Source organism: Mytilus galloprovincialis, chromosome 8, assembly GCF_965363235.1.
Source record: "Mytilus galloprovincialis chromosome 8, xbMytGall1.hap1.1, whole genome shotgun sequence".
In the NCBI taxonomy this organism is placed as follows: domain Eukaryota; kingdom Metazoa; phylum Mollusca; class Bivalvia; order Mytilida; family Mytilidae; genus Mytilus; species Mytilus galloprovincialis.
In genome coordinates this window covers 30,564,859-30,590,387 of record NC_134845.1, presented here as the reverse complement: position 1 = coordinate 30,590,387, position 25,529 = coordinate 30,564,859, and the positions used below count along the sequence as shown (strand labels likewise).

Here is a 25,529-nt window from a genome sequence, read left to right as displayed (position 1 = left end):
TACAGATAATTATTCAATTCTTAAACGACCTTTCTTTCACAGGTAAATATACTGATAATAAGTGGAAAGTGAATAGAAAAACTTGACAGATAAGCTTAAAACTACAAAAACATTGACTAGGTACTACTGGCACATATTGCATAATTTGCATCCATTCAATTTTAGGAAAGTCTTTAAATAGGATAAAAAATTTCCTGATTTATTTTATGCTAACAAAAAAGTTTCAACAGTTAAATTACCTGTGGACACCTGTTGAAAAGGTTCAAAATCTGGCACATCTACATCCATGTATACTTGTGGAGAATCTGTTGATTCCTGGAATATAGAAAGGAACAATTTTAAATAACTTTGACAAGTTATACAATAATGCTTAACCTCCTGAAGGGTCATAATGGAATGGATAAAACTGTTGTCACAGCAATTACAGTAACAATGATCTGGTTCAGATTATTGTGAACAGCTTTTTCCAATTGTTTCCCGATTTGTTTCCCTAATGTGTTTTAAAAAAAGTAACTAGAGGCTCTAAAGAGCCTGTGTCGCTCACCTTGGTCTATGTGCATATTAAACAAAGGACACAAATGGATTCATGACAAAATTGTATTTTGGTGATGGTGATGTGTTTGAAGTTCTTACTTTACTGAATGATTTTGCTTCTTACAATTATATCTATAATGAACTTTGCCCATTAGTAACAGAGAACTATATTTGGTAAAAATTTACATAAATTTACCAAATTAATGAAAATTGTTAAAAATTGACTATAAAGGGCAATAACTCCTTAAGGGGTCAATTGACCATTTAGGTCATGTTGACTTATTTGTAGATCTTACTTTGCTGAACATTATTGCTGTTTACAGTTTATCGCTATCTATAATAGTATTCAAGATAACCAAAAACGGCAAAATTTCTTTAAAAATTACCAATTGGAGGGCAGCAACCCAACAACCAGTTGTCCAATTCATCTGAAAAATTCAGGGCAGATAGATATTGACTTGATTAACAATTTAACTTCTTGTCAGATTTGCTCTAGATGCTTTGGTTTCATAGTTATAAGCCAGAAACTGCATTTTACCCCTATGTTCTATTTTTAGCCGTGGCGGCCATCTTGGTTGAATGGCCAGGTCATCGGACACATTTTTCAAACTAGATACCCCAAAGATGATTGTGGCCTAGTAGTTTCAGTGGAGATTTTGTAAAAGATTACTTAGATTTATGAAAAATGGTTAAAAATTGACTATAAAGGGCAATAACTCCTAAAGGGGTCAACTGACCATTTTGGTCATGTTGACTTATTTGTAGATCTTACTTTGCTGAACATTATTGCTGTTTACAATTTATCTCTATCTATAATAATATTCAAGATAATAACAAAAAACAGCAAAATTTCCTCAAAATTACCAATTCAGGGGCAGCAACCCAACAACCGATTGACCGATTCATCTGAAAATTTCAGGGCAGATAGATCTTGACCTGATAAACATTTATATCCCCATGTCAGATTTCCTCAAAATGCTTTGATTTTTGAGTTATAAGCCAAAAACTGCATTTTACCCCTATGTTCTATTTTTAGCGGTGGCGGCCATCTTGGTTGGTTGACCAGGTCACGCCACACATTTTTTAAACAAGATACCCCAAAGATGATTGTGGCCAAGTTTGAATTAATTTGGCCCAGTAGTTTCAGAGGAGAAGCTTTTTGTAAAAGATTACTTTAATTAACGAAAAATGGTTAAAAATTGACTATAAAGGGCAATAACTCCTAAACGGGTCAACTGACCATTTTGGTCATGTTGACTTATTTGTAGATCTTACTTTGCTGAACATTATTGCTGTTTACAGTTTATCTCTATCTATAATAATATTCAAGATAATAACCAAAAACAGCAAAATTTCCTCAAAATTACCAATTCAGGGGCAGCAACCCAACAACCCATTGACCGATTCATCTGAAAATTTCAGGGAAGATAGATCTTGACCTGATAAACATTTTTATCCCTTGTCAGATTTCCTCAAAATGCTTTGGTTTTTGAGTTATAAGCCAAAAACTGCATTTTACCCCTATGTTCTATTTTTAGCGGTGGCGGCCATCTTGGTTGGTTGACCAGGTCACGCCACACATTTTTTAAACTAGATACCCCAAAGATGATTGTGGCCAAGTTTGAATTAATTTGGCCCAGTAGTTTCAGATGTTGAAGATTTTTGTAAAAGATTACTTTAATTTACGAAAAATGGTTAAAAATTGACTATAAAGGGCAATAACTCCTAAACGGGTCAACTGACCATTTTGGTCATGTTGACTTATTTGTAGATCTTACTTTGCTGAACATTATTGCTGTTTACAGTTTATCTCTATCTATAATAATATTCAAGATAATAACCAAAAACAGCAAAATTTCCTCAAAATTACCAATTCAGGGGCAGCAACCCAACAACCGATTGACCGATTCATCTGAAAATTTAAGGGCAGATAGATCTTGACCTGATAAACATTTTTACCCCATGTCAGATTTGCTCTAAATGCTTTGGTTTTTGAGTTATAAGCCAAAAACTGCATTTTACCCCTATGTTCTATTTTTAGCCGTGGCGGCCATCTTGGTTGGTTGACGGGGTCACGCCACACATTTTTTAAACTAGATACCCCAATGATGATTGTGGCCAAGTTTGGTTTGATTTGGCCCAGTAGTTTCAGAGGAGAAGATTTTTGTAAAAGTTAACGACGACGGACGACGACGACGACGACGACGACGACGGACGACGGACGCCGGACGCCAAGTGATGAGAAAAGCTCACTTGGCCCTTCGGGCCAGGTGAGCTAAAAATGCCATATGGAACTGAAACAGTGTTCATTTCAATAGCATCTGGATTCCACTTTAATTTTTGGAAAGGGTTTATGCTTAGCATGCTTTCTATGTTTTATTTCTATTGATTGATCCATTGGTGTTTAACACCACTTACAACAGTATTGTGCTATTTTGAAGTAGTCAGTTTATATTGGTGGAGGAAGCTGAGGAAAATCACTGACCTTTTGTAGGAAAACTGACAATCCTAGTCAATGAAGATAAGAGTATAGTGCACCCACACAAGCCAGTTTCAAATTCACAACCTCAGTGTTAACTGGCTAGTGATTACAGTAGTTGAACCTTTTAGACCACTCTGCCCCTTCTTCTAACTTTGACAATTAAAAGTTTGTATAGTTAACAATAGGGACTAAGACCCAACACATCACAGACCCATTTTATAATCTAAAACTGTGAGTAAACTTTAAGCAGGAAATCACTTCCTTGGAATACTATAATCAAAGTTAGTAAATTCAGTTATCTCCCCTTCACATGAAGAAGCAGGATAAGTTTGCCTTATGCATATCCTCGGGTAGAGTTTAACAACTGATTTTATGAAAATCTTTTCAGCCGTTAAGAAGTAGTTGAACTAAAAAGGAGCATATACAGACAGAAGATCTGGGGTGGTGTTCTCGAAGCTATCTTAGGATTAGGACGTGTCCCAAGACCATCTTATGACTGGTCTTTGTCCGAAGTCGTGTTCTCGAAGCTCTCCAAACTTAGGATAAATCACATTTTTCGTCCTAACTTTAGGACACCTAATAAGTTGTCTTGAGATCATCATATCTTCATCCTAACTTTGTGCTTGCTTTTTTCTCATTTTGTTACGTGAAGATGAACGCGAAAAGAAACGCACCATCGGTTATTAACTCGTATAAAGAAATTGTGAATGATTTTAAACTTTGAACTTTATAATTACATTTGAAATCATGCATTTAATTAAATACATGCTATTACAAAATTTTATAAACAATTTTATTACTTGGTTTCGTCTCTAATAAATGTTTTATCAAACAATTACTTTTACTATTTAGACTTTCGCACATAGGATATGTTTAGGACGTCCTTACATAAGATGCGTTTGAGATAGCTTCGAGACGCAACTTAAGAGTGTCCTAAGTCGATCCTAAGTCCATCCTAAAATTGGTCTTATCTATGACTTAGGACGAATCTTAGGATACTTTCAAGAACACCACCCCTGGTTCCTAGCTATATACTATAAAAAAAAAATTGTTTGCATGGTTTCTGATAAAATACATTATTTTTAATTAAGAATTTTATGCTTCTTTTTGTAACTTTATTGTGGGACCTCTCGTCATCATGAATGATAAATTTTATTGTGTACTGCAATTGCTTAAGGAATAAAGCGAGACTGTGGTTGGCCAATCAGAATAACGTATTGTAATGAAACATACATCTAATGTAATTATTAATAAATATCAAATCCACAAAACTGAATCTATACTTTTTACATTCATGATAATGTGTGTAAATTTGTAAAAAGTTTGGTAAAGTGGCTATGATATGTTAAGACCAGAAAGAAAGGAAGTTCTATACTTCTTAACTATTAAATTTAAGATACTTCAATCATTCATCAAGCTTCCTCCTTTTATCATTGAAATTTGAATGGTCACAAGTAGATATATCTTTACATATCATATCTCACTGAACCCAATGGTAGAAGCTTTGTATTTCATAGAAATTAAAACGACATTTTTTTTACATGAATCTAAAATCTTTAAAATGACCAGTTACAAAAAATGAAAATTCACCTTGCTCTTACGACGTCTTGTTTTCTTTTGATCAACAAACATCTCACTAGATTCGTAATACAACATGGCTTTACGACTAACTGCATCAAGATTTTTTGCCAGCCTGTATGTTGACTGCCTCTTAGGAAGAGCTGCATATTTTGCAGTTTTCTTTTGTCCAGTAAAACGATAATCTTCATCATCTTTTTTTGTATTTTTCGTTTCATCTATAGCCAAATCATCACAAAAACAAACCACCATACATTCAGGTTTACCACAATGTGGTACAGTGTCTTTCTCCTTGTGTGCTTCAATACTATCACAGATGCAGCCCAGACGACAATATTCTTTTTCACATTTGAGAACATTACGGTCAGCTTCTGGACTTTGATCAGTAAACATACACAAATGACAAATACATCCATAACGACAACCTGAAAAAATACAAGATCATGACTTATAGCTGAACTTCTGATACAAAGAATGAACTTAACCAGTTCCTTCTTATATATAATATTTCCTATTTTATGTTGTTGGATTTTTTTTGGATTTTTTTTTTTTTTTAATATACTTATTCATGAGACCTAATAACCAAGTGCATGCAAACTGAGTATATTTATTGTGTGGTTTGATATAGTGAAAAATCATGCAGTAAAGATTATGATGTAATATTCAATTCTGAAAATTAATGTCACTGAACATGCTGAAACACTCCTTTACACCATTTACAATACAAGTTTTCACTAATTTTCTTCAAACAGTTTCATTCAGGTAAAATAGTTTGTGACTTTACCTTTAACAAATGTTTTATGGTTATTTGTATTAAAGCCAATTCTAACTTATTAAAATTATTAAAATAGCTCTAGAAAAAAATATCAAGATGATTGGCTGCTTGCCAGAAAATTAGTTCATACATGCATAGTTTATGTTGTAAACCAAGATATAAACTGAACAAACTATAAATGAAATAAGATTAATAATCAAATTATGATTCTTTCAATAGGCTTATTTAAAGAAATCTAAAACCAAATTTTGTCAAAAAACAGTTGCTGCTGTAACCCTGACGGCAAAATCAATTGGGATCTCCATCATCCCTTTGGGCATTTATCAAGCTCAGTTTTAGGAAAATATTCTTTGAAACTCAATAGATTTTGTCTGGCAATTCAAATGGTGAAGCCAACAGACCCAGCTGAATGCAGAATGCCAGGACACAATTCATCATAAATTTAGTCGACTTGAATGTCATTTAGCTGATAACTAGAGGCTCTAAAGAGCCTGTGTCGCTCACCTTGGTCTTGTGCATATTAAACAATGGACACGGATAAATTCATGACATAATTGTGTTTTGGTGATAGTGATGTGTTTGTAAATCTTACTTTACTGAACATTCTTGTTGCTACAATTATCTCTATCTATAATGAACTTGGCCCAGTAATTACAGTGGAAAATATTTTCTAAAAATTTACAAAAATTTATGAAAAATGTTAAAAATTAACTATGAAGGGCAATAACTCCTTAAGGGGTCAATTGACTATTTTGGTCATGTAAACTTATTTGTAGATCTTATTTTGCTGAACGTTCTTGCTGTATACAGTTTATCTCTATCTATAATAATATTCAAGATAATAACAAACTAGAGGCTCTAAAGAGCCTGTGTCGCTCACCTTGGTCTATGTGAATATTAAAGGAAGCAGATGGATTCATGACAAAATTGTGTTTTGGTGATGGTGATGTGTTTGTACATCTTACTTTACTGAACATTCTTGCTGCTTAAAATTATCTCTATCTATAATGAACTTGGCCCATTAGTTTCAGTGGAAAATGTTAGTAAAAATTTACAAATTTTATGAAAATTGTTAAAAATTGACTATAAAGAACAATAACTCCTAAGGGGGTCAATTGACCATTTCGGTCATGTTGACTTATTTGTAAATCTTACTTTGCTGAACATTATTGTTGTTTACAGTTTATCTCTATCAATAATAATATTCAAGATAATGACCAAAAACAGCAAAATTTCCTTAAAACTAACAATCCAGGGTCAGCAACCCAACAACGGGTTGTCCGATTCATCTAAAAATTTCAGAGCAGATAAATGTTGACCTGATAAACAATTTTACTCCATGTCAGATTTGCTCTAAATGCTTTGGGTTTTGAGTTATAAGCCAAAAACTGCATTTTACCCCATGTTCTATTTTTAGCCATGGCGGCCATCTTGGTTGGATGGCTGGGTCACCGGACACATTTTTCAAACTACTAACCCAAAAGATGATTGTGGCCAAGTTTGGATTAATTTGGCAAAGTAGTTTCAGAGGAGAAGATTTTTGTAAAAGATTACTAAGATTTACGAAAAATGGTTAAAAATTGACTATAAAGGGCAATAACTCCTAAAGGGGTCAACTGACCATTTCAGTCATGTTGACTTATTTGTAAATCTTACTTTGGTGAACATTATTGCTGTTTATAGTTTATCTCTATCTATAATAATATTCAAGATAATAACCAAAAAGAGCAAAATTTCCTTAAAATTACTAATTCAGGGCCAGCAACCCAACAACGGGTTGTCCGATTCATCTGAAAATTTCAGGGCAGATAGATCTTGAACTGATAAACAATTTTACCCCATGTCAGATTTGCTCTAAATGCTTTGGGTTTTGAGTTATAAGCCAAAAACTGCATTTTACCCCATGTTCTATTTTTAGCCATGGCGGCCATCTTGGTTTGATGGCCGGGTCACCGGACACATTTTTCAAACTACTAACCTAAAAGATGATTGTGGCCAAGTTTGGATTAATTTGGCCCAGTAGTTTCAGAGGAGAAGATTTTTGTAAAATATTACTAAGATTTACGAAAAATGGTTAAAAATTGACTATAAAGGGCAATAACTCCTACAGGGGTCAACTGACCATTTCAGTCATGTTGACTTATTTGTAAATCTTACTTTGCTGAATATTATTGCTGTTTACTTTTTATCTCTATCTATAATAATATTCAAGATAATAACCAAAAACAGCAAAATTTCCTTAAAATTACTAATTCAGGGGCAGCAACCCAACAACGGGTTATCCGATTCATCTGAAAATTTCAGGGCAGATAGATCTTCACCTGTTTAACAATTCTACCCCATGTCAGATTTGCTCTAAATGCTTTGGTTTTTGAGTTATAAGCCAAAAACTGCATTTTACCCCTATGTTCTATTTTTAGCCATGGCGGCCATCTTGGATGGTTGGCCGGGTCACCGGACACATTTTTTTAAACTAGATACCCCAATGATGATTGTGGCCAAGTTTGGTTTAATTTGGCCCAGTAGTTTCAGAGGAGAAGATTTTTGTAAAAGTTAACGACGACGACGGACGACGCCGGACGCCAAGTGATGAGAAAAGCTCACTTGGCCTTTTAGGCCAGGTGAGCTAAAAACGGCAAAATTTCCTTAAAATTACCAATTTAGGACAGTAACTTAACAACGGGTTGTCCCATCCACGTGAAAACATCAGGGCAGATAGATCTTGACCTGATAAACAATTTTCCTCTGTCAGATTTTCTCTTAATGCTTCAGTTTTTGAGTTATAAGCCAAAAACTGCATGTTACCCTTATGTTCTATTATTAGCCTTGCAGCCATTTTGGTTGATTGGCCAGGTCACGCCACACATTTTTTAAACAAGTTACCCCAATGATGACTCTGGCCAAGTTTAGTTTAATTTGGCCCAGTAGTTTCAGAGAAGAAGATTTTTGTAAAAGATTACTAAGATTTACGAAAAAATGGTTAAAAATTGACTATAAAGGGCAATAACTCCTTCAGGGATCAACTGACCATTTTGGTCATGCTGACTTATTTGTAAATCTTACTTTGCTGAACATTATTGCTGTTTACAGTTTATCTCTATCTATAATAATATTCAAGATAATAACCAAAAACAGCAAAATTTCCTTAAAATAACCGATTCAAGGGCAGCAACTCAACAACAGGTTGGCCGATTCATCTGAAAATTTCAGGGCAGATAGATCTTTACCTGATAATCAATTTTACCCATGTCAGATTTGCTCTAAATGCTTTGGTTTTTGAGTTATAAGCCAAAAACTGCATTTTACTCCTATGTTCTATTTTTAGCCATGGTGGCCATCTTGGTTGGTTGGCCGGGTCACGGCACACATTTTTTAAACTAGATATCCCAAAGATGATTGTGGCCAAGTTTGGATTAATTTGGCCCCGTAGTTTCAGAGGAGAAGATTTTTGTAAAAGATTACTAAGATTTACGATTTCCTATGACCTTGACTTTAAAGACATAGTGACCTCAAAATTAATCTGAATCTTCCACTTAATTACATGTAACATGTGTAAGGTAACTTCTTGAGTTATTTTCCCAAAACCCTATTCCAGTCTACTTTAAGAACTATGACTTTGAACTTTGAAGAAGTGTCCTCTTAACAAATGCTTAAAGAACAGGCATCTTCACCAAATGTGTCCATATATCTAACTATGTCTTCAATCTGATGTAGTATTGGTAATAAACTTTTCTGCCAAAATGGTTTCATTAGGTTTAGTTATTCTCAGACAACAAGATAAAATGTGAAATAGTAATTGATGAAACTGAAAGCTAGTTGCCAATGAATGGCAATGCTCACCTTCAGTAAGAAATGTATAGATACTGCGTCTAGATATTTTTTATCTTGGTTATAATGTGTCTAGCTTTTACTTTAGATATATGATGACAAGAAAAAAGAATCGAATAACAGCAATCTTTAAGGCCAGTTCGAAAATTCCCTGTATTCATGTATCAGCAAATTATTAACATGTGTTAATTCTTAAAATGTTATAGATAAACTTTTGTATGAAATCTATATTCTTGTTGCACAAGGTTTCAAAACCTTTATGTTTGTCAGATAGAACCTTTTTACAAATATTGTAAAACTATCTTTGGTCCTTTTTCTCAAAATTGTCATTGGAATCTTCTGTTATTAGGTTCTATATACTGTTACAGCAGATTTCAATGAGTATATAGCTAAAGGTAATATCTATGGTTAGCTTGCTTGCTAGCTGAATCGTAGAGTCATTGTTAGGTAAGGTATACTACCCTCCTGGTCTTACAGACAGATAGATTGGTTATCTGTTGGACTAGTCTACTCTTAAAGGAGGGTAATATACCTCACCTAACAATGACTTTACGATTCAGCTAGCAAGCTAACTAACCAAAGATATTACCTTTAGCTACATACTCATAGAAATCGGCTGTAAAGTTCTAATGTGTGTTGTCAAATGATTTTTTTTAACATTATCTGGTAAATTTTGAATTTTTCTTGTGATGTTTGTAACAACATAATAACCAATTTAGTTATTCAGCATAAAGTTTATAGGTCACAAATTAACAGTAGATAAAATTATGTTCCTACCAAACCTTATTTTACTTACTTCTATTCTGAGTGGACTCAGTATGATCTGTCAAAGTAAAACAACAAAGTAAGGGACAAGACCACAAACAAATGACCTGTTATCTCAGATGCTGTAGTATCATGTTTAAAATGTCTTTATTTAAATTTATTTTAAGCTATTATTTCAATATATTGTATTTAAACTATAAAGAACTTAAAGGCTTTAAATTTCTAGAGCAAATATGTGGTTTTATTTTTGCATTTTCCTGTTTCAGAACCTGAATTTTCATAAAGCCAGGTTATAGTTTGGGCTTTTTATCTTATGCACTGTAATGCACATAATTTCAAACAATAAACCCTTTATGAAAGTCTCCAACTTTATAGCATACATATATTATTATCTTTGTTTCAGATAATCTTTTTGAATTTAAAAAACATGATACAAGCACATGAAGCTTCTGAGATAAGAGGTCTTTTATTGTTATTTACACCATCACCAAAAACAAAGGAAAACTTGGTAAGTATTGAACGAAAGATTTCTTCCTCTATCATGTCTATCCAGGTATATAATACAAATTTGTTATATCCATATGTCTGCGAACTTCATAATTTCAAGCTTAAGATGACAATATATACGTACATGTAGACATGATAGATGCAACAGAAAATTAGTTATAAATGTTTCTGAATTTAACAGATGATGATCAAATAATGAAAATTAAAATGATACTTTTCTGCCTTTTTTATAAGAAATCAAGAAATGTTAGTTTTGTGCAAATGAATTGTAATCCCTCTATCATTGTCTATAAATACATGCAAGAGAAGCAAGTTTGATATGTTACGTGTATATGAAATATGATTTTAGGAAAAATGATTGCATTCATTGCCAAGAAATCACATACTTTATCATGTAAATGCTGAAGCCAATTAACTCATTTCTTACATATATTTTATGTAAATGAGAAAAACAATTACCTGGTTTATCACAAGTTGTTAGCTGACCAGACTCAGGTGACTGACCATCAGTTTCTTTCATTATCTTTTTTGGAACAGGCTTTTTCCGTGAATATTGTTTAGGTATGGCTGAACATGCAGCAGTAGCCATATTGCCAGTTAGGACTGAGGCCACCAGTTCTAATTTTGGTTTCCGACCTTTTTTAGTGGGTGTCTCCTTTTCAGGCTCCTCCTGGTGTGGTATTTCAGGTGTTGAAGGCCGACTATTGGTTCCAGACGTATCCATGATAACTGTGTAATCACCTTCATATCCCCCATCAGCATTTTTACGCCTTCTAATATTATGTCCTCCAAGTTTGCGAATAACCTGAATATCTTGTAAATTGTAATTCAACCTCATTTTTAATGTTTTTGATTTAAAAATCATCCTTTGCCTTTCAGAGTTTTTCACCTTATCCGTTTCTTTTATCCTCTCTCTATCAAATATTCGAACCAGTTCTTCATCTTGAACCTCATCGTCTGATGGAAATATAATGTTTTCATCTCTTTCTTCAACTATATCTGCATGACTTTCAGTATCTCCATCCTTTGTCATGCTTGTTTCTATGTCTTCATCAATAAACTGTATGTCATTCAAGTCATTAGAATTTGACCTTGAATAATCATCGTATAGCATTTCTTCTTGTCCATTTTCAGACTTTTGAGAACGATCACCTTTAGACATTCCTTTCCTTTGAGTGTAAATTATATTCTTTCTACGTTTCTTTTTTATATTCAAACCATGTTCTTTCAACTCATCAGGACGCAGATTTTTAGCAAGGCGTGCTTCAGTTCGCCAATGTAACTTTCCTCCATTTTCAATTTCAGCTTTTGCATTTTCAACATCATCAGTCACATTGTCCACTTTGTTTTTCCAGCCTTTAATTTTTGTTACATCACTAGTTTTATTCATGAAAGTGCCTTCATCATTAGGGCTATCTAACCATTGCAATTCCTGTTTATAAAGTCTTTGGTATTTAGCTAAAGTTTTATGCATTCCTCTCAAGTTCTGACTAATATTATCTTTATCTTTTAAAACTTTATTGCCAATCTTTTTATTGTATTTAGATAAGATGTATCCTTGTTTACGTCTCATATTTCTCATTCGTGTCATACCTAACAACATGTTCTCATCAGTTCCCAACTTTGTTCTTCTCTCTACTTCAACATGTGCTTTCAGTGCATTTCTACTAGGAAAAGACATAAACAAAACACCGTCAATTTCATCAAAGTCTGGCTCATGTTCATCCATAGACATATCACTATCATTCTCATTTTCATCTTCATCCTCGTCATCATCATCATTGTCTTCATCATCATCATCATCTTCATCGTCATCAATTAAATTATCATCATCCTCATCACCATCATCATAATCATTGTCCTCATTATTAACCTTCTCATCATCTTTGACCTCAATTGTCAAATTTTCAATAAAGTTTTCTAACGACTGACTACTAAATGCAGACAGCTTATCTTTAATTTCTGTTTCAGGGTTAAACAAGACAGTCATTGGTAACGGTTCTTTAATTTCTCGTTGAGTTGAATTCATAGGCACAAGACGTCCATCTACTTTCCTCATGTTTGTCATTTTCTTTTTCTTAGAACTATGTGATGATGAAACTATAAATGATTTGTCTGGACTACTACTGATTTTGAGTTTGAGAGGTATTTTAGTTATATGGGTTTTAGGAACACTTTCTTCATCCTCCCATTCTTTAAATTTAGCTAAAAGTTTATCAGCCATTGACAAATGTTTTGATTCCATTTCATTTTGAACCTTATCAATCTCATCATCTGAAATTTCCATTTCATTCTCAAATTTGCTTGATCCGTCTAATGAAATAACGTCTTGGGAATTATTATCAATTTTAGAAACATCATCATTGTTTTTTGATTCTACAGATATATCCATACTTATTTCAGACGGTTCATCAGTTTTTGAAGCATTGTCATAGTTTTTTATTTGGGTATTTTCATCATGTGATAATTCATCACTGAGAGCAACACATTTTCCCTTTTCCTTGTTTATATCTAGATCGACATCTTTTGCCTTCGGTTTTGGCGTTAACCCTACATCATACAGAGATCTATCTGTAGATTTGTTTTCAGGACCTTCTAATATACTTTCCGCTGAACTAGCTGATTTATTTGGTGATTTCTTCACAGGACTTTCCTGAATTTCTATAACATTTTTCTTTCCGTCAAGTTCTTTTATTTTCCCCTCTTTACCCGGAGACTGATAATCCTCCATTATCAAATCAAAAATATTTTTCCTTTTAGACTCTCCTCCATGATCTTCTAAATCAGACAAATTACCACACACTGTCTCTGAATCTTTATGTTTATTCTGATCGTCAGATTCAGAGCTTTTTTCTTCTGACTTATTCGACTGCTCTTTTTCACTATTATGCTGCGAATCAGGTTTCAAATCTACTTTGTTTAATTTTGCATCAGTTTTTGCAGCAAGTACTGATTTCACATTTGATAATGACTCCATGGCCTTCTTCAGTTTACTTTGCAATGAATTAGTTTGGTCTTTAGCTGAATCAGCCTTGACTTCGGTTGACTGAAGCTTATCCTTTCCATCATTAGTTTTTGGTTGAATTTCTTTCTGTGGTTTTTCTATATTTTTGCTATCTACATACTTAGTGTCGATCTCAATTTTAACATTAACAACAGTTAGAGTATCAGGCGGCTTAATAATTTTACTTAAGTCACTAACAGTACCTAAATTTTCCGTCACATTTTGATCTTCCTTTATATTTTCTATACTAGTATTCACTTTTTTACATTGTTCAGAATCAATTTCCATGGCCTTTTCAGTGCCAGGCAAATCATTTTCATTACTGTCATTGTCTTTTTTACCATTTTTATTGACTGACACATTTTTGTCCGATTTTGATTTTTCTAGATCCTCTTTTTCCTTTGAAGCTTTCCTTTCTTCAACTAGATTTTCAGTATCAGTTATCTGAACTTTATCTGACGTTTGACAATCAACAGAATCATCAATTTCACTTTTTTCCTCATGTCCAACCTTTTTTAGTTTTGTTTCATCAGCAACATTTTGTCCTTCCTCCATATCATCTCCCTGTTCGTCTGACATTTCACTATCACTATCACTTTCACTTTCATAATCCATTAAAATGGCAGATGTAAATATTTTAGGTAGCTGTACCAAGGAATCCATATTTGTCTTTACTTTTGAGATCAAATCGTCCAGTGGTATTAATTTTTTTTCGTTTACAATAATTTCGGGTGAACTTTGACCTGACTCAGAATCTGTAGGTGTTTTTGGCGACATTACTGGTGCAGCGACTGATACAGTGATAGGTAGAGATAATTTTTCCGTGACAACTGGTTGAGAACTAGTTGTTATAGATGCTACCTCAGGTTTACTCACAGTGACTGGTGACTTCTTCAACAATGACATTCCTGGTCTTCCAGAGACGGGAGAAGATGAATTAACAAGTATTGTACCAGAAGTATTTGGAATATCTGACTTTTTCAAAATAAGAACTTTTGAATTTGGAGGTATGTTTAAAGGATTAGACTGTGAAGCAAGGCTGATTACAGGTGATGTAGTTGTGAAGGTATGTGCTGTAGTTGTGCTTCCTGACAGAACGTTTGTCGACAGCAGTGAACTCCCAGGTGATGATATTAGTTGGCCCTTGGTTCCTGGTAGTACCTTTGTAGACAGAAGTGGTTGTCCTGACGAGGAGATAAGCTGTCCCTGAGATAATCGGAAGAATGTTCTAGTAGTTGGTGTCTTCAATATTGATTGTACAGAAGTCACTACCTGTAAAGGTTGTACAGGTCTTACATTAGATGACGGAATCATTGATACCATGGGAGGTCCTACGGGAGAGACAGGAGAAATGGAAGATGGTATTACTTTGTTAGTTGGTGTACCAATTAAACTTATCTTGTTACTTGGAATGAGGCTGATATTACTGGCATTTGAACCCTGAAGAGTTAATAATGTTTGTCCTCCAATGGTTGATGAGCTTGGCACAATAATACATGGCACAGACTGGGATCCAGACACAATCGTTGCTTTGGTTCCAGCACTACCGATAAGTCTCATCTGAGGTTGAGTAGAAATTGGTTTTGACACAGATATACCAGTCGAGGAGGATTTTGTTGGCATTTGTTTAAGATCTGAATTTAACTTTTTCATTCTTTTTTTTCTATCTTTCTGTTCAGTTTCATCATTTTCTCCATTATCCTCATTATCAGACTTTGAATTCTTATGTTCATCAAACATTGTAAACCCATCTTCATCATGACCAACTAACAACCCAAGAGCAGGTGACATCCTAATTATTGACCTTTTCAATATTGGTTTTGTCACTCTACGTTTTTCCTTTGAATCATCTTCATCCCCACTTGAGGTTGGAGTCCCATCAGGACCTTTTTTTTTAATAGTAGTTACAACAGTATAACCTAATTCTCCATCAATTATTTTCTCTTGTAACGATTTACGTTTCCTTCTAGGTTTCCGTGGTAATCTTAAAGGTTTATCTTCATACACAGCCCAGCCTGGAATGTCTTCTTGGGTAGATTCAACTATGATCTGATCTATAACATTTGACAAATTCTGTAATGCTTCCTCCTGTCCTACTTCTTTGCCAGAATTTTCTACTTTAATTTTGCTTACAGCATCAGGAATGGTTTTTGGAATATCTTTCTCTTTACTTATTGAAACTGTGTTTGAACTAGCGTCTATTGGTTCTATTTCACTCTTATTTCCAACATCAGCAGTTTCACACAACCTGTCAGTTATGTCACCATTGAGATTATTGGTTTCAACTTTCTGATTAACTAATGGTAAGTCTGATACTTGTTGCTCAGAATTGTTTGTTTCTGTTTTAATCTTCGTACAATCACTATTCAAAATAGTTCCTGTCAGTAATGAATACAACTGTGAAGTTTGACATTCAGTTGAAAGACTAGTTTTCGGTAATGACACATCATTATTATTGCAATTTTCTGTATTACTGTCTTTTTTAAAGATTTGTCTTTTTGGTGATTTCAAGGGAAACATAACCATATCATCAGCATATCTAAGATTTGGCGAGCGTTGACGGCTTCCTGTTCTTGGTGATTCTGGTGTTATTACAGATAATTTTTCAGGAGATGGTGTATGTTTCACCTTTTTACCTGCAGAAAGGAGAGTTTTATTCCCAATAATAGGACTGTCTTTATTGTTGAGTTCTATTTTCACATTTGGACTTTGTTTCTTTGTAGGAGAAAGAGGTCCTTTGTCCTTCTTTTCTACAGAACTCCCTCTAGTGGATCGAAAGTTCTTCACTGGAGATTTCTCTGCTTCCGATCTTATTTCAAGCATTTTTTCTTTGTTTCTAGTCTGTTTTTTCTTTGATGGGGATTTTTCTTTAATTGTAGGAGAACTTTCTTTATCAGAAGTGTCAGAGAGTAAATATTTTCTTAGTTCATGAAATTTTGACTCATCATCACTTTTTGCGACTGAAGTATCCTGTAAATCAACAACCTTAGCAAGTTGCTCCTGTTTATCCTGGTCTTGTTTCACCTCAGACTTTACACTTCTTTCCAATATATTTCTCTTGGTCTTAGCAATTTCTTTATGATACTTCTCTCTGGTATTCAACACTTCATTTTCCTCTGGCTCCACAATACTGGTATTAGACTTTTGGTTTTGTTTTAATTTCTTCATTTGATCGTTGTCATTTCTATTATTTTAAGACGGCTTTCCAACATTTTTATATCACTGCAGCAGAAGATCCTTTGTCTGACAATTCAAATACCACTATTCCTAAAATGACAAAGAAAATAAATGTTAACCAGATGCTCCGCAGGGCGTAGCTTTATATGACCGCAGAGGTTGAACCCTGAACGGTTGGGGCAAGTATGGACACAACATTCAAGCTGGATTCAGCTCTAAATTTGGATTGTGATTAAATAGTTGACACAGCATAGGTTTCTGACACAGAATGAATGTGTTCTAATGAACTTAAAATTTTTGTTTTCTCTTAGAGCAATTCACTATGCTGTTGAATATTAATCCTCTCAAAAAAATGTTTGAAGAAATTTTCTTTTTTATTTATGAAATTTCAAATGAGAAAAACTGAACCCAATTTTTTTAATCAAATCCCCCTTTCCCTTATTCCAAAACTAATCTCAATTAAAATTTCTAATGGAGTTTGCAACAATAACTACTCATTTAAATACATCATAAAATATTAAGATGTAAAAAAACTGCTTGTTATCACTGAATGGTAAAGATTATTTTAATTTATCAGTTGGTAGTAAAAAGTGAATATACATTGTATATTGTATATAACAAAGATTTAAGTTGATTCTGGACAAAGAAAGATAACTACAATTAAAAAAAAATCTTGCTATTGCACAATATTTTGCAATTAGATATTTCTTGCTTACTATTCTGGACAAAGAAAGATAACTCTAATTAAAAAAAAATTTGCTATTTCACAATATTGTGCAATTAGATATTTCTTGCCATTGCGCAATACTGTGCAATTGAAAAGACTTGCTATTGCACAATACTTAATATAATAATTTTAGATCCTGATTTGGACCAACTTGAAAACTGGGCCCATAATAAAAAATCTAAGTACATTTTTGGATTCAGCATATCAAAGAACCCCAAGATTTTAATTTTTGTTAAAATCAGACTAAGTTTAATTTTGGACCCTTTGGACTTTAGTGTAGACCAATTTGAAAACAGGACCAAAAATGAAGAATCTACATACACAGTTAGATTTGGTATATCAAAGAACCCCATTTATTCAATTTTTGATGAAATCAAACAAAGTTTAATTTTGGACCCCGATTTGGACCAACTTGAAAACTGGGCCAATAATCAAGAATCTAAGTACATTTTTAGATTCAGCATATCAAAGAACCTAACTGCTTCATTTTTTGTCAAAATCAAACTAAGTTTAATTTTGGACCCTTTGGACCTTAATGTAGACCAATTTGAAAACGGGACCAAAAGTTAAGAATCTACATACACAGTCACGACAGTTAGATTCGGCATATCAAAGAACCCCAATTATTCAATTTTGATGAAATCAAACAAAGTTTAATTTTGGACCCTTTGGGCCCCTTATTATGTTGGGACCAAAACTCCCAAAATCAATACCAACCTTCCTTTTATGGTCATAAACCTTGTGTTTAAATTTCATAGATTTCTATTTACTTATACTAACGTTATGGTGCGAAAACCAAGAAAAATGCTTATTTGGGTCCCTTTTTGGCCCCTAATTCCTAAACTGTTGGGACCTAAACTCCCAAAATCAATACCAACCTTCCTTTTGTAGTCATTAACATTGTGTTTAAATTTCATTGATTTCTATTTACCTAAACTAAAGTTATTGTGCGAAAACCAAGAATAATGCTTATTTGGGCCCTTTTTTGGCCCCTAATTCCTAAACTGTTGAAACCAAAACTCCCAAAATCAATCCCAACCGTTCTTTTGTGGTCATTAACCTTGTGTCAAAATTTCATAGATTTCTATTAACTTAAACTAAAGTTATAGTGCGAAAACCAAGAAAATGCTTATTTGGGCCCTTTTTGGCCCCTAATTCCTTAAATTTTTGGACCAAAACTCCCAAAATCAATACCAACCTTCCTTTTGTGGTCTAAAACCTTGTGTTAAAATTTCATAGATTTCCATTCACTTTTACTAAAGTTAGAGTGCGAAAACTAAAAGTATTCGGACGACGACGACGACGCCAACGTGATAGCAATATACGACGAAAATTTTTTCAAATTTTGCGGTTGTATAAAAAACAGAAACAAATTATCAAACCTAAATACTCCACATCAATGAAAAGATCTATTCATAGCAGTTTTCAAGATATAAAAGACAAAATGTTTACCCCTTTGTTCAATTTTCCAGCCATGTCAGCCATGTTGGTTGACAAGTGGGGTCATCAGACATATTTTGATACTACATGTAGATACCCCAATGATTTGTGCCAAAGTAAAATATTTAACTTGGCCCAATGGTTTCAGAGAAGATTTTAGTAAAAGTGAACAGACCACAATGACTAGTCAGGGGACTTACTGAAATAAGTGATTTTTAAATCACTTATTTGAGTAGCAAATTCGAGGTTTTGTCACAAATTGGGATTTTGTAGTTTTTTCAAAATTTTAAACACATAGGTTTAAATAATATCTTTTAATTAGTAAAATTAAAAAAAAAAGAACTTTTTGCTTCTTTTAAGTAGCAAGGTTTATGCCTTTGATGCTATCATTTAGCTGAAAATTCTATTTTAGTTGAAAAAAATGCTATAATAATGGCTTTACATAATGAACTGATACTTTCTTCAAAGATTTTTCCCAGCAGTGGGAGTATTTTTCCTGTGAAGTTCAAGGTTTCATCTTTCAGATTATGTAATAAAATTCTACTGTTCAGGATAAAAATTTCACTGTTCGGGGGTGTTGAAATTATTGGGGGTTATTAAAAGAATTATACTTAAAGAAGTGATTTTTGGGAAGGAAATTGAGGTCTGATACTTAAACAAGTGATTTTTATGTCATTATCCTAGATTCAGTACAAGGTCATCACCTGAAATGACCTGGTCATCTAGACAACACAGATGTTGGTTCTGATAAGTTTAGAAACATAATTAGTCCCTGGATCATTAGTATTCTATATTTAAAGCTACAATAAAATTAAATCACTTCTTCTAGTGATTAATTTGTACTACTTAAATAGGTGATTATTAAAGAAAGACAACTCTAACTTCCAACCTTTATGGAAATAATGTTACTTGAATCAGTGATTTAGAAAATCACTTATTTAAGTAAGTCCCCTGACTGATGACGGACAACATGTGATGAGAAAAGCTCAAGTTGGCCTTTTGGACCAGGTGAGATAAAATTGGAAAAATAAATTTTTGGATTTAGACAATTTATTTTGATCATAAAAACTCTTTTATCAAAGTTTCATAAATTTCTACGAAGATTTCACAAAGTTATTGATGCTTAAATAACTTAAAACAAGGGTGCACACGCTGAAATGTCTCACTTTCTTTACTTATCACTGATTTTATGTTGAAAGTCCTAAATATAAAGTTTTACTCCAAGTATCACATAAACTTAACATAATCCAAGAAAATTATATCAAGGTCTGAAAAACTAAATGAGAACTACATGTACACCTTACAATCATTCCATACACCAAATATAGATACCCTTTGCTCATAGTTTCTAGAAAACCAAAAGCACTAAACATTGACCAACAAGAGTGTATACACTAGAATGTCTCGCCTTCTTTACTAGTCATTGATATTATGTTCATAGTTCTAAATGTGAAGCTTTATTACTACTGTTACATAAACTTAACATTAACCAAGAAAACTAAACATTGACCAATGAACTATGAAAATGAGGTCAAGGTCAGATGAACCATGCGTGGCAGGCATGTACAGCTAACAATTCTTCCATACAACAAATATAGTTGACCTATTGCTTATAGTTTAAGAAAAACAGACCAAAACACAATAACTTAACAGTGAGCAGTGAACCGTGAAAATGAGGTCAAGGTTAAATAAAACCTGCATGACTGACCTATAGATCATAAAATATTTCCATACACCAAATATAGTTGACCTATTGCATATAGTATTGGAATAAAAGACCAAAACTAAAAAAGACTTAACTTTGACTACTGAACCATGAAAATGAGGTCAGATGACACCTACCAGCTAAACATGTACACCTTACAATCATTCCATACACCAAATTGCATACAGTATAAGAAAAACAGACCAAAATACAAAAACTTAACTATAACCACTGAACCATGAAAATGAGGTCAATGTCAGATGACAGGTCTGCCAGTTGGACATAACAATCCTTCCATACACAAAAAAGAGAAGATGTATTGGTTATAGTATATAAATATAGTATAGAGATAATGGACTTGACCACCAAAACTTAACCTTGTTCACTGATTCATGAAATGAGGACCTTACAAGGTACGCACATACCAAATATAGTTATCCTGTTACTAATAATAAGAGAGAAATTAACATTACAAAATATTTTAACTTTTTTTCAAGAAGTCACTGAACCATGAAAATGAGGTCAAGGACAATGGACATACGGAAACTTCATAACATGAGGCATCTATATACAAAGTATGAAGCATTCAGGTCCTCCACGTTCTAAAATATTAAGCTTTGAGAAGTTAGCTAAAGTCACCGCTGCCATATATATTACTATCCCTATATTAATCTTTCTGCAACAAAAGCCCCACACTCAACAAAAAATGTACCATAATGCGGATTAACTGCAAAAAAGTCCATTTATCACATGTATCAGTCAGTGAAAAAATAAACTAGAGGCTCTCAAGAGCCTGTGTCGCTCACCTTGGTCTATGTGCATATTAAACAATGGACACAGATAAATTTATGACAAAATTGTGTTTTGGTGATCATGAAGTGTTTGTAGATCTTACTTTACTGGACATTCTTCTTGCTACAATTATCTCTATCTATAAAGAACTTGGTCCAGTAAAGTGGAAAATATATTCTAAAAATTTACAAAAATTTACAAAATTTTATGAAAATTGTTAAACTTGAGGCTCTCAAGAGCCTGTGTTGCTCACCTTGGCCTATGTGCATATTATTATTAACAATGAACACAGATAAATTCATGACAAAATGGTGTTTTGGTGATGGTAATGTGTTTGTAGATCTTTTTTTACTGAACATTCTTGTTGCTACAATTATCTCTATCTATTATGAACTTGGCCCAGTAGTAACAGTGGAAAATATTTCCTAAAAATTTACAAAAATTAACAAAAATTTATGAAAATTGATAACAATTGACTATAAAGGGCAATAACTCCTTAAGGAGTCAATTGACAATTTTGGTCATGTTGACTTATTTGTAGATCTTATTTTGCTGAACATTATTGCTGTTTAAAGTTTATCTCTATCTATAATAATATTAAAGATAAAAACCAAAATCTGCCAATTTTCCTAAAAATTACTAATTCAGGGGCAGCAACCCAACAACAGGTTATTCGATTTGTCTGAAAATTTCAGGGCAGATAGATCTTGACCTGATAACCAATTCAACCCCATGTCAGATTTGCTCTAAATGCTTTGGTTTCAGATATAAGCCAAAATCTACCTTTCACCCCTATGTTCTATTTTTAGCCATGGTGGCCATCTTGGTCGGTTGGCCGGGTCACGCCACACATTTTTTAAACAAGATACACCAAAGATGATTGTGGCCAAGTTTGGATTAATTTGGCTTAGTAGTTTCAGAGGAGAAGATTTTTGTAATAGATTACTAAGATTTATGAGAAAAATGGTTAAAAATTGACTATAAAGGGCAATAACTCCAAAAGGGGTCAACTGACCATTTCGGTCATGTTGACTTATTTGTAAATCTAACTTTGCTGAACATTATTGCTGTTTACAGTTAATCTCTATCTATAATAATATTCAAGATAATAGCCCAAAAATTCGTAAGGGTTCCACGGAACCCAGTGTCTCGCCTACTTTTGCTGTTAATCGCAGACTCAACAAAAATGAGGAAAAACATCAATAAAAATTTCCCTCTCGATACTGTCTTTTGATTGAAAGAAGCTTCCAAGTTTGGTAAAAAATCCAGGATAGTTTATGAATCTAATAAATGTTTTATAAACTTTAACTGCAGACTGTATGTAATGTTAACTGGAAGAAAAACTAAGTCCATTTATAAGTAAAATACGGAAAAAGTGAATTTTTTTTTTACAAAATTTACTTCTGAATAATATCTTATGATGAGAAACAAGCTTTTGTCTAAGTTTGGTAGAAATCCAGGATAGTTTATGAAAGTTATTAAAATTTTAAAAAACTTTGACCACAGAGTGAATGTAATGTTTCCTCGCAGAAAAACTAAGTCCATTTATAAGTAAAATACGGAAAAGTGGAAATTTATTTTTACAAAATTTTCTTCTTGATACTATCTTATGATCATAAACAAGCTTCTGTCCAAGTTTGGTACAAATCAAGGATAGTTTATGAAAGTTATTAAAATTTTAAAAACTTTAACCACAGAGTGAATGTAATGTTTCCTCGCAGAAAAACTAAGTCCATTTATAAGTAAAATACGGAAAAAATGGAATTTTATTTTTACAAAATTTACTTCTGGATACTTTCTTATGATCATAAATAAGCTTCTGTCCAAGTTTGGTAGAAATTCAGTATAGTTTAAGAAAGTTATTAAAATTTCAAAAACTTTAACCACAGAGTGAATATTTGTGGACGCCGCCGACGACGACGACGCCGACGACGACGGAATGTAGGATCGCTTAGTCTCGCTTTTTCGACTAAAGTCGAAGGCTCGACAAAAACGGTATAATTTCCTTAAAATTGCCAATTCCAGGGCAGCAACCCAACAACGGGTTGTCTGATTCGTATGAAAATTTCGGGCAGATAGATCTTGACTTGATCAACAATTTAACTCATGTCAGATTTGCTCTAAATGCTTCTGTTTCAGAGTTATAATCCAAAATCTACATTTTACCCCATATGTTCTATTTTTAGCCATTTTTTTAAAACTAGATACCCCATTGATGTTTGTGGCCAAGTTTGGATAAATTTGGCCCAGTAATTTCAGTAAAAACTTTTTTGTAAAAGTTAACGACGACGGACGACAACGGACAACGGACGCCAAGTGATGAGAAAAGCTCACTTGGCCTTTTAGGCCAGGTGAGCTAAAAAATGACTATAAAGGGCAATAACTCCTTAATGGGTCAACTGACAATTTTGGTCACGTTGATGTATTTGTAGATCTAACTTTGCTGAACATTATTGCTGTTTATGATGCCCCTGCTTGCATACAACATTATAAATGGACATAACTCAAGAACAATAAAAATGATGCTACCCGAGTCTGTACTTGATCTGAGTTTTGTGGTAATAAATATTGTGTGTTGGTTTCATAATGTTTGGTTGGGGCAAACTTGATTACAGAACAGAATAAAAAAAATTAACAATTTTTCAATTTATAAAGGGGCATAATTTGATAATGGTTAAAATGACACTTCCCAAAATTCTTCTTCATCTTTTTTTTTGTGGTAATAAGCATTGTGTTTAAGTTTCATAACATTTGGTTGAGACAACATAAGTTAGAAAACAGAAACTAAAAATTTTGCATTTTTTATAATTTATAAAGGGGCATAATTATTCAAATATGGTTAAAGGTTCCCCACCAAAATTTGAAACCTGATCAGCTAAGAAGTTTGATAACATTTTGTTCAGGAAAACTTAAGTTAGGAGTACGAAAACTAAACATTTGGCAATTTTCCATTTATAAAGGGGCATAACTCAAGAACGGTTAGTGACGCCACCAAAAATAAATTCACCAAAATTCAAACTCGATCTGTGTTTTGTGGTAATGAGCATTGTGTATAAGTTTGATAACATTTGGTTCAGGCAAACTCAAGTTAGAGAACGGAAACCGATTTTGGGATGTACGTAAAACTGAATGGCCCCTCTGCTTTGGCAGGGGCATAAGGCGGGGGCATATTTAAAAAAAATGTAATCAAACTTGTGCTGTGAAGACTGTATTTTGATTATTATAAAGCTTCTGTCAAAGATAATAAAACTCCATGAAGGTATGAAAAAGTTATTTATTGTTTGAAAAACTTGATCCCTGGATTATATCTTTATGATTACATTGTTTACTGCAAAATAAATGTCCATTTATAGTCAGACAGACAAATGAAGAAAAGTTAAATTCAACTCTGCATACTATACTGTCTTATATGATCATAAAAAATCTTTCCTCCAAGTCAAATAAATTTCATGAAAATTTGACAAATTTATTGATTCCTAATAAAAAAGACTCTTAACCACAGACTAGTACTGAAACCATATGTAGATGGCAACAAGAGAATGTGCAATCCCTGTTTCGCTTCCACAACAAAATGTTGCAGGCTCAACAAAAATGGTTTCAAGATTCTAATTTTTCTCATAATCAAATAATTCAAGGTTAACCAGATTTCAAATTTGAAACATGTCCTGACAAAAATAAATAAAGGGGGCTACTCTATTTATTATAGGTTTTTGATATGAGTAAACATGCTTTTAAATACTCAAGATTTTTTTATTTGAAATAATACAGCAATAAAAGGCAGGTTATAATCCCTTTATGACCTGAAACTTTTCTACATAATATATTACATTAATTTTCAACAAATTTACCATCTTCCAAATGTTTTATATAATATCTCAAGTCAGCAGCCATTGGCCTTTGTTAGTCTTGTATGTTTTTTATCATTGGTTTTAGAGTTTAGTATGACTGAACTAGTACACGTTTTTATTGAGGGGCCAGCTGAGGCCAGCATACAGGTGCAGGATGTTCTCACTGCATTGAGGACACATTGGTGACTTTCGTTATCTGCTCTTTGGTCGGGTTGTTGTCTCTTTGACATATTCTCCAAATTTCCAATTTTATATCAAATGTTTGGTCGGGTTGTTGTCTCTTTGACATATTCTCCAAATTTCCAATTTTATATCAAATGTTTGGTCGGGTTGTTGTCTCTTTGACATATTCTCCAAATTTCCAATT

The 25,529-nt window shown here is 33.2% G+C and overlaps 1 protein-coding gene across 3 annotated transcripts in view; it reads right to left on the bottom strand.

The window, feature by feature from the left end:
- LOC143085542 (uncharacterized) overlaps positions 1-25,529 on the bottom strand; it is a 44,521-nt gene that overhangs the window by 13,558 nt on the left and 5,434 nt on the right. For 2 of the 3 annotated variants that reach the window (XM_076261961.1, XM_076261960.1), the window contains exons 3-6: positions 10,929-16,740; positions 9,994-10,020; positions 4,607-5,019; positions 240-315 (exon numbers count right to left, since the gene is read on the bottom strand). In XM_076261961.1, coding sequence (XP_076118076.1) covers positions 240-315; positions 4,607-5,019; positions 9,994-10,020; positions 10,929-16,641 — 6,229 coding nt within the window. In that variant the 5' untranslated portion in view covers positions 16,642-16,740. The remainder of the gene's footprint in view (positions 1-239; positions 316-4,606; positions 5,020-9,993; positions 10,021-10,928; positions 16,741-25,529) is intronic. The other variant, XM_076261962.1, reaches the window with a different exon arrangement.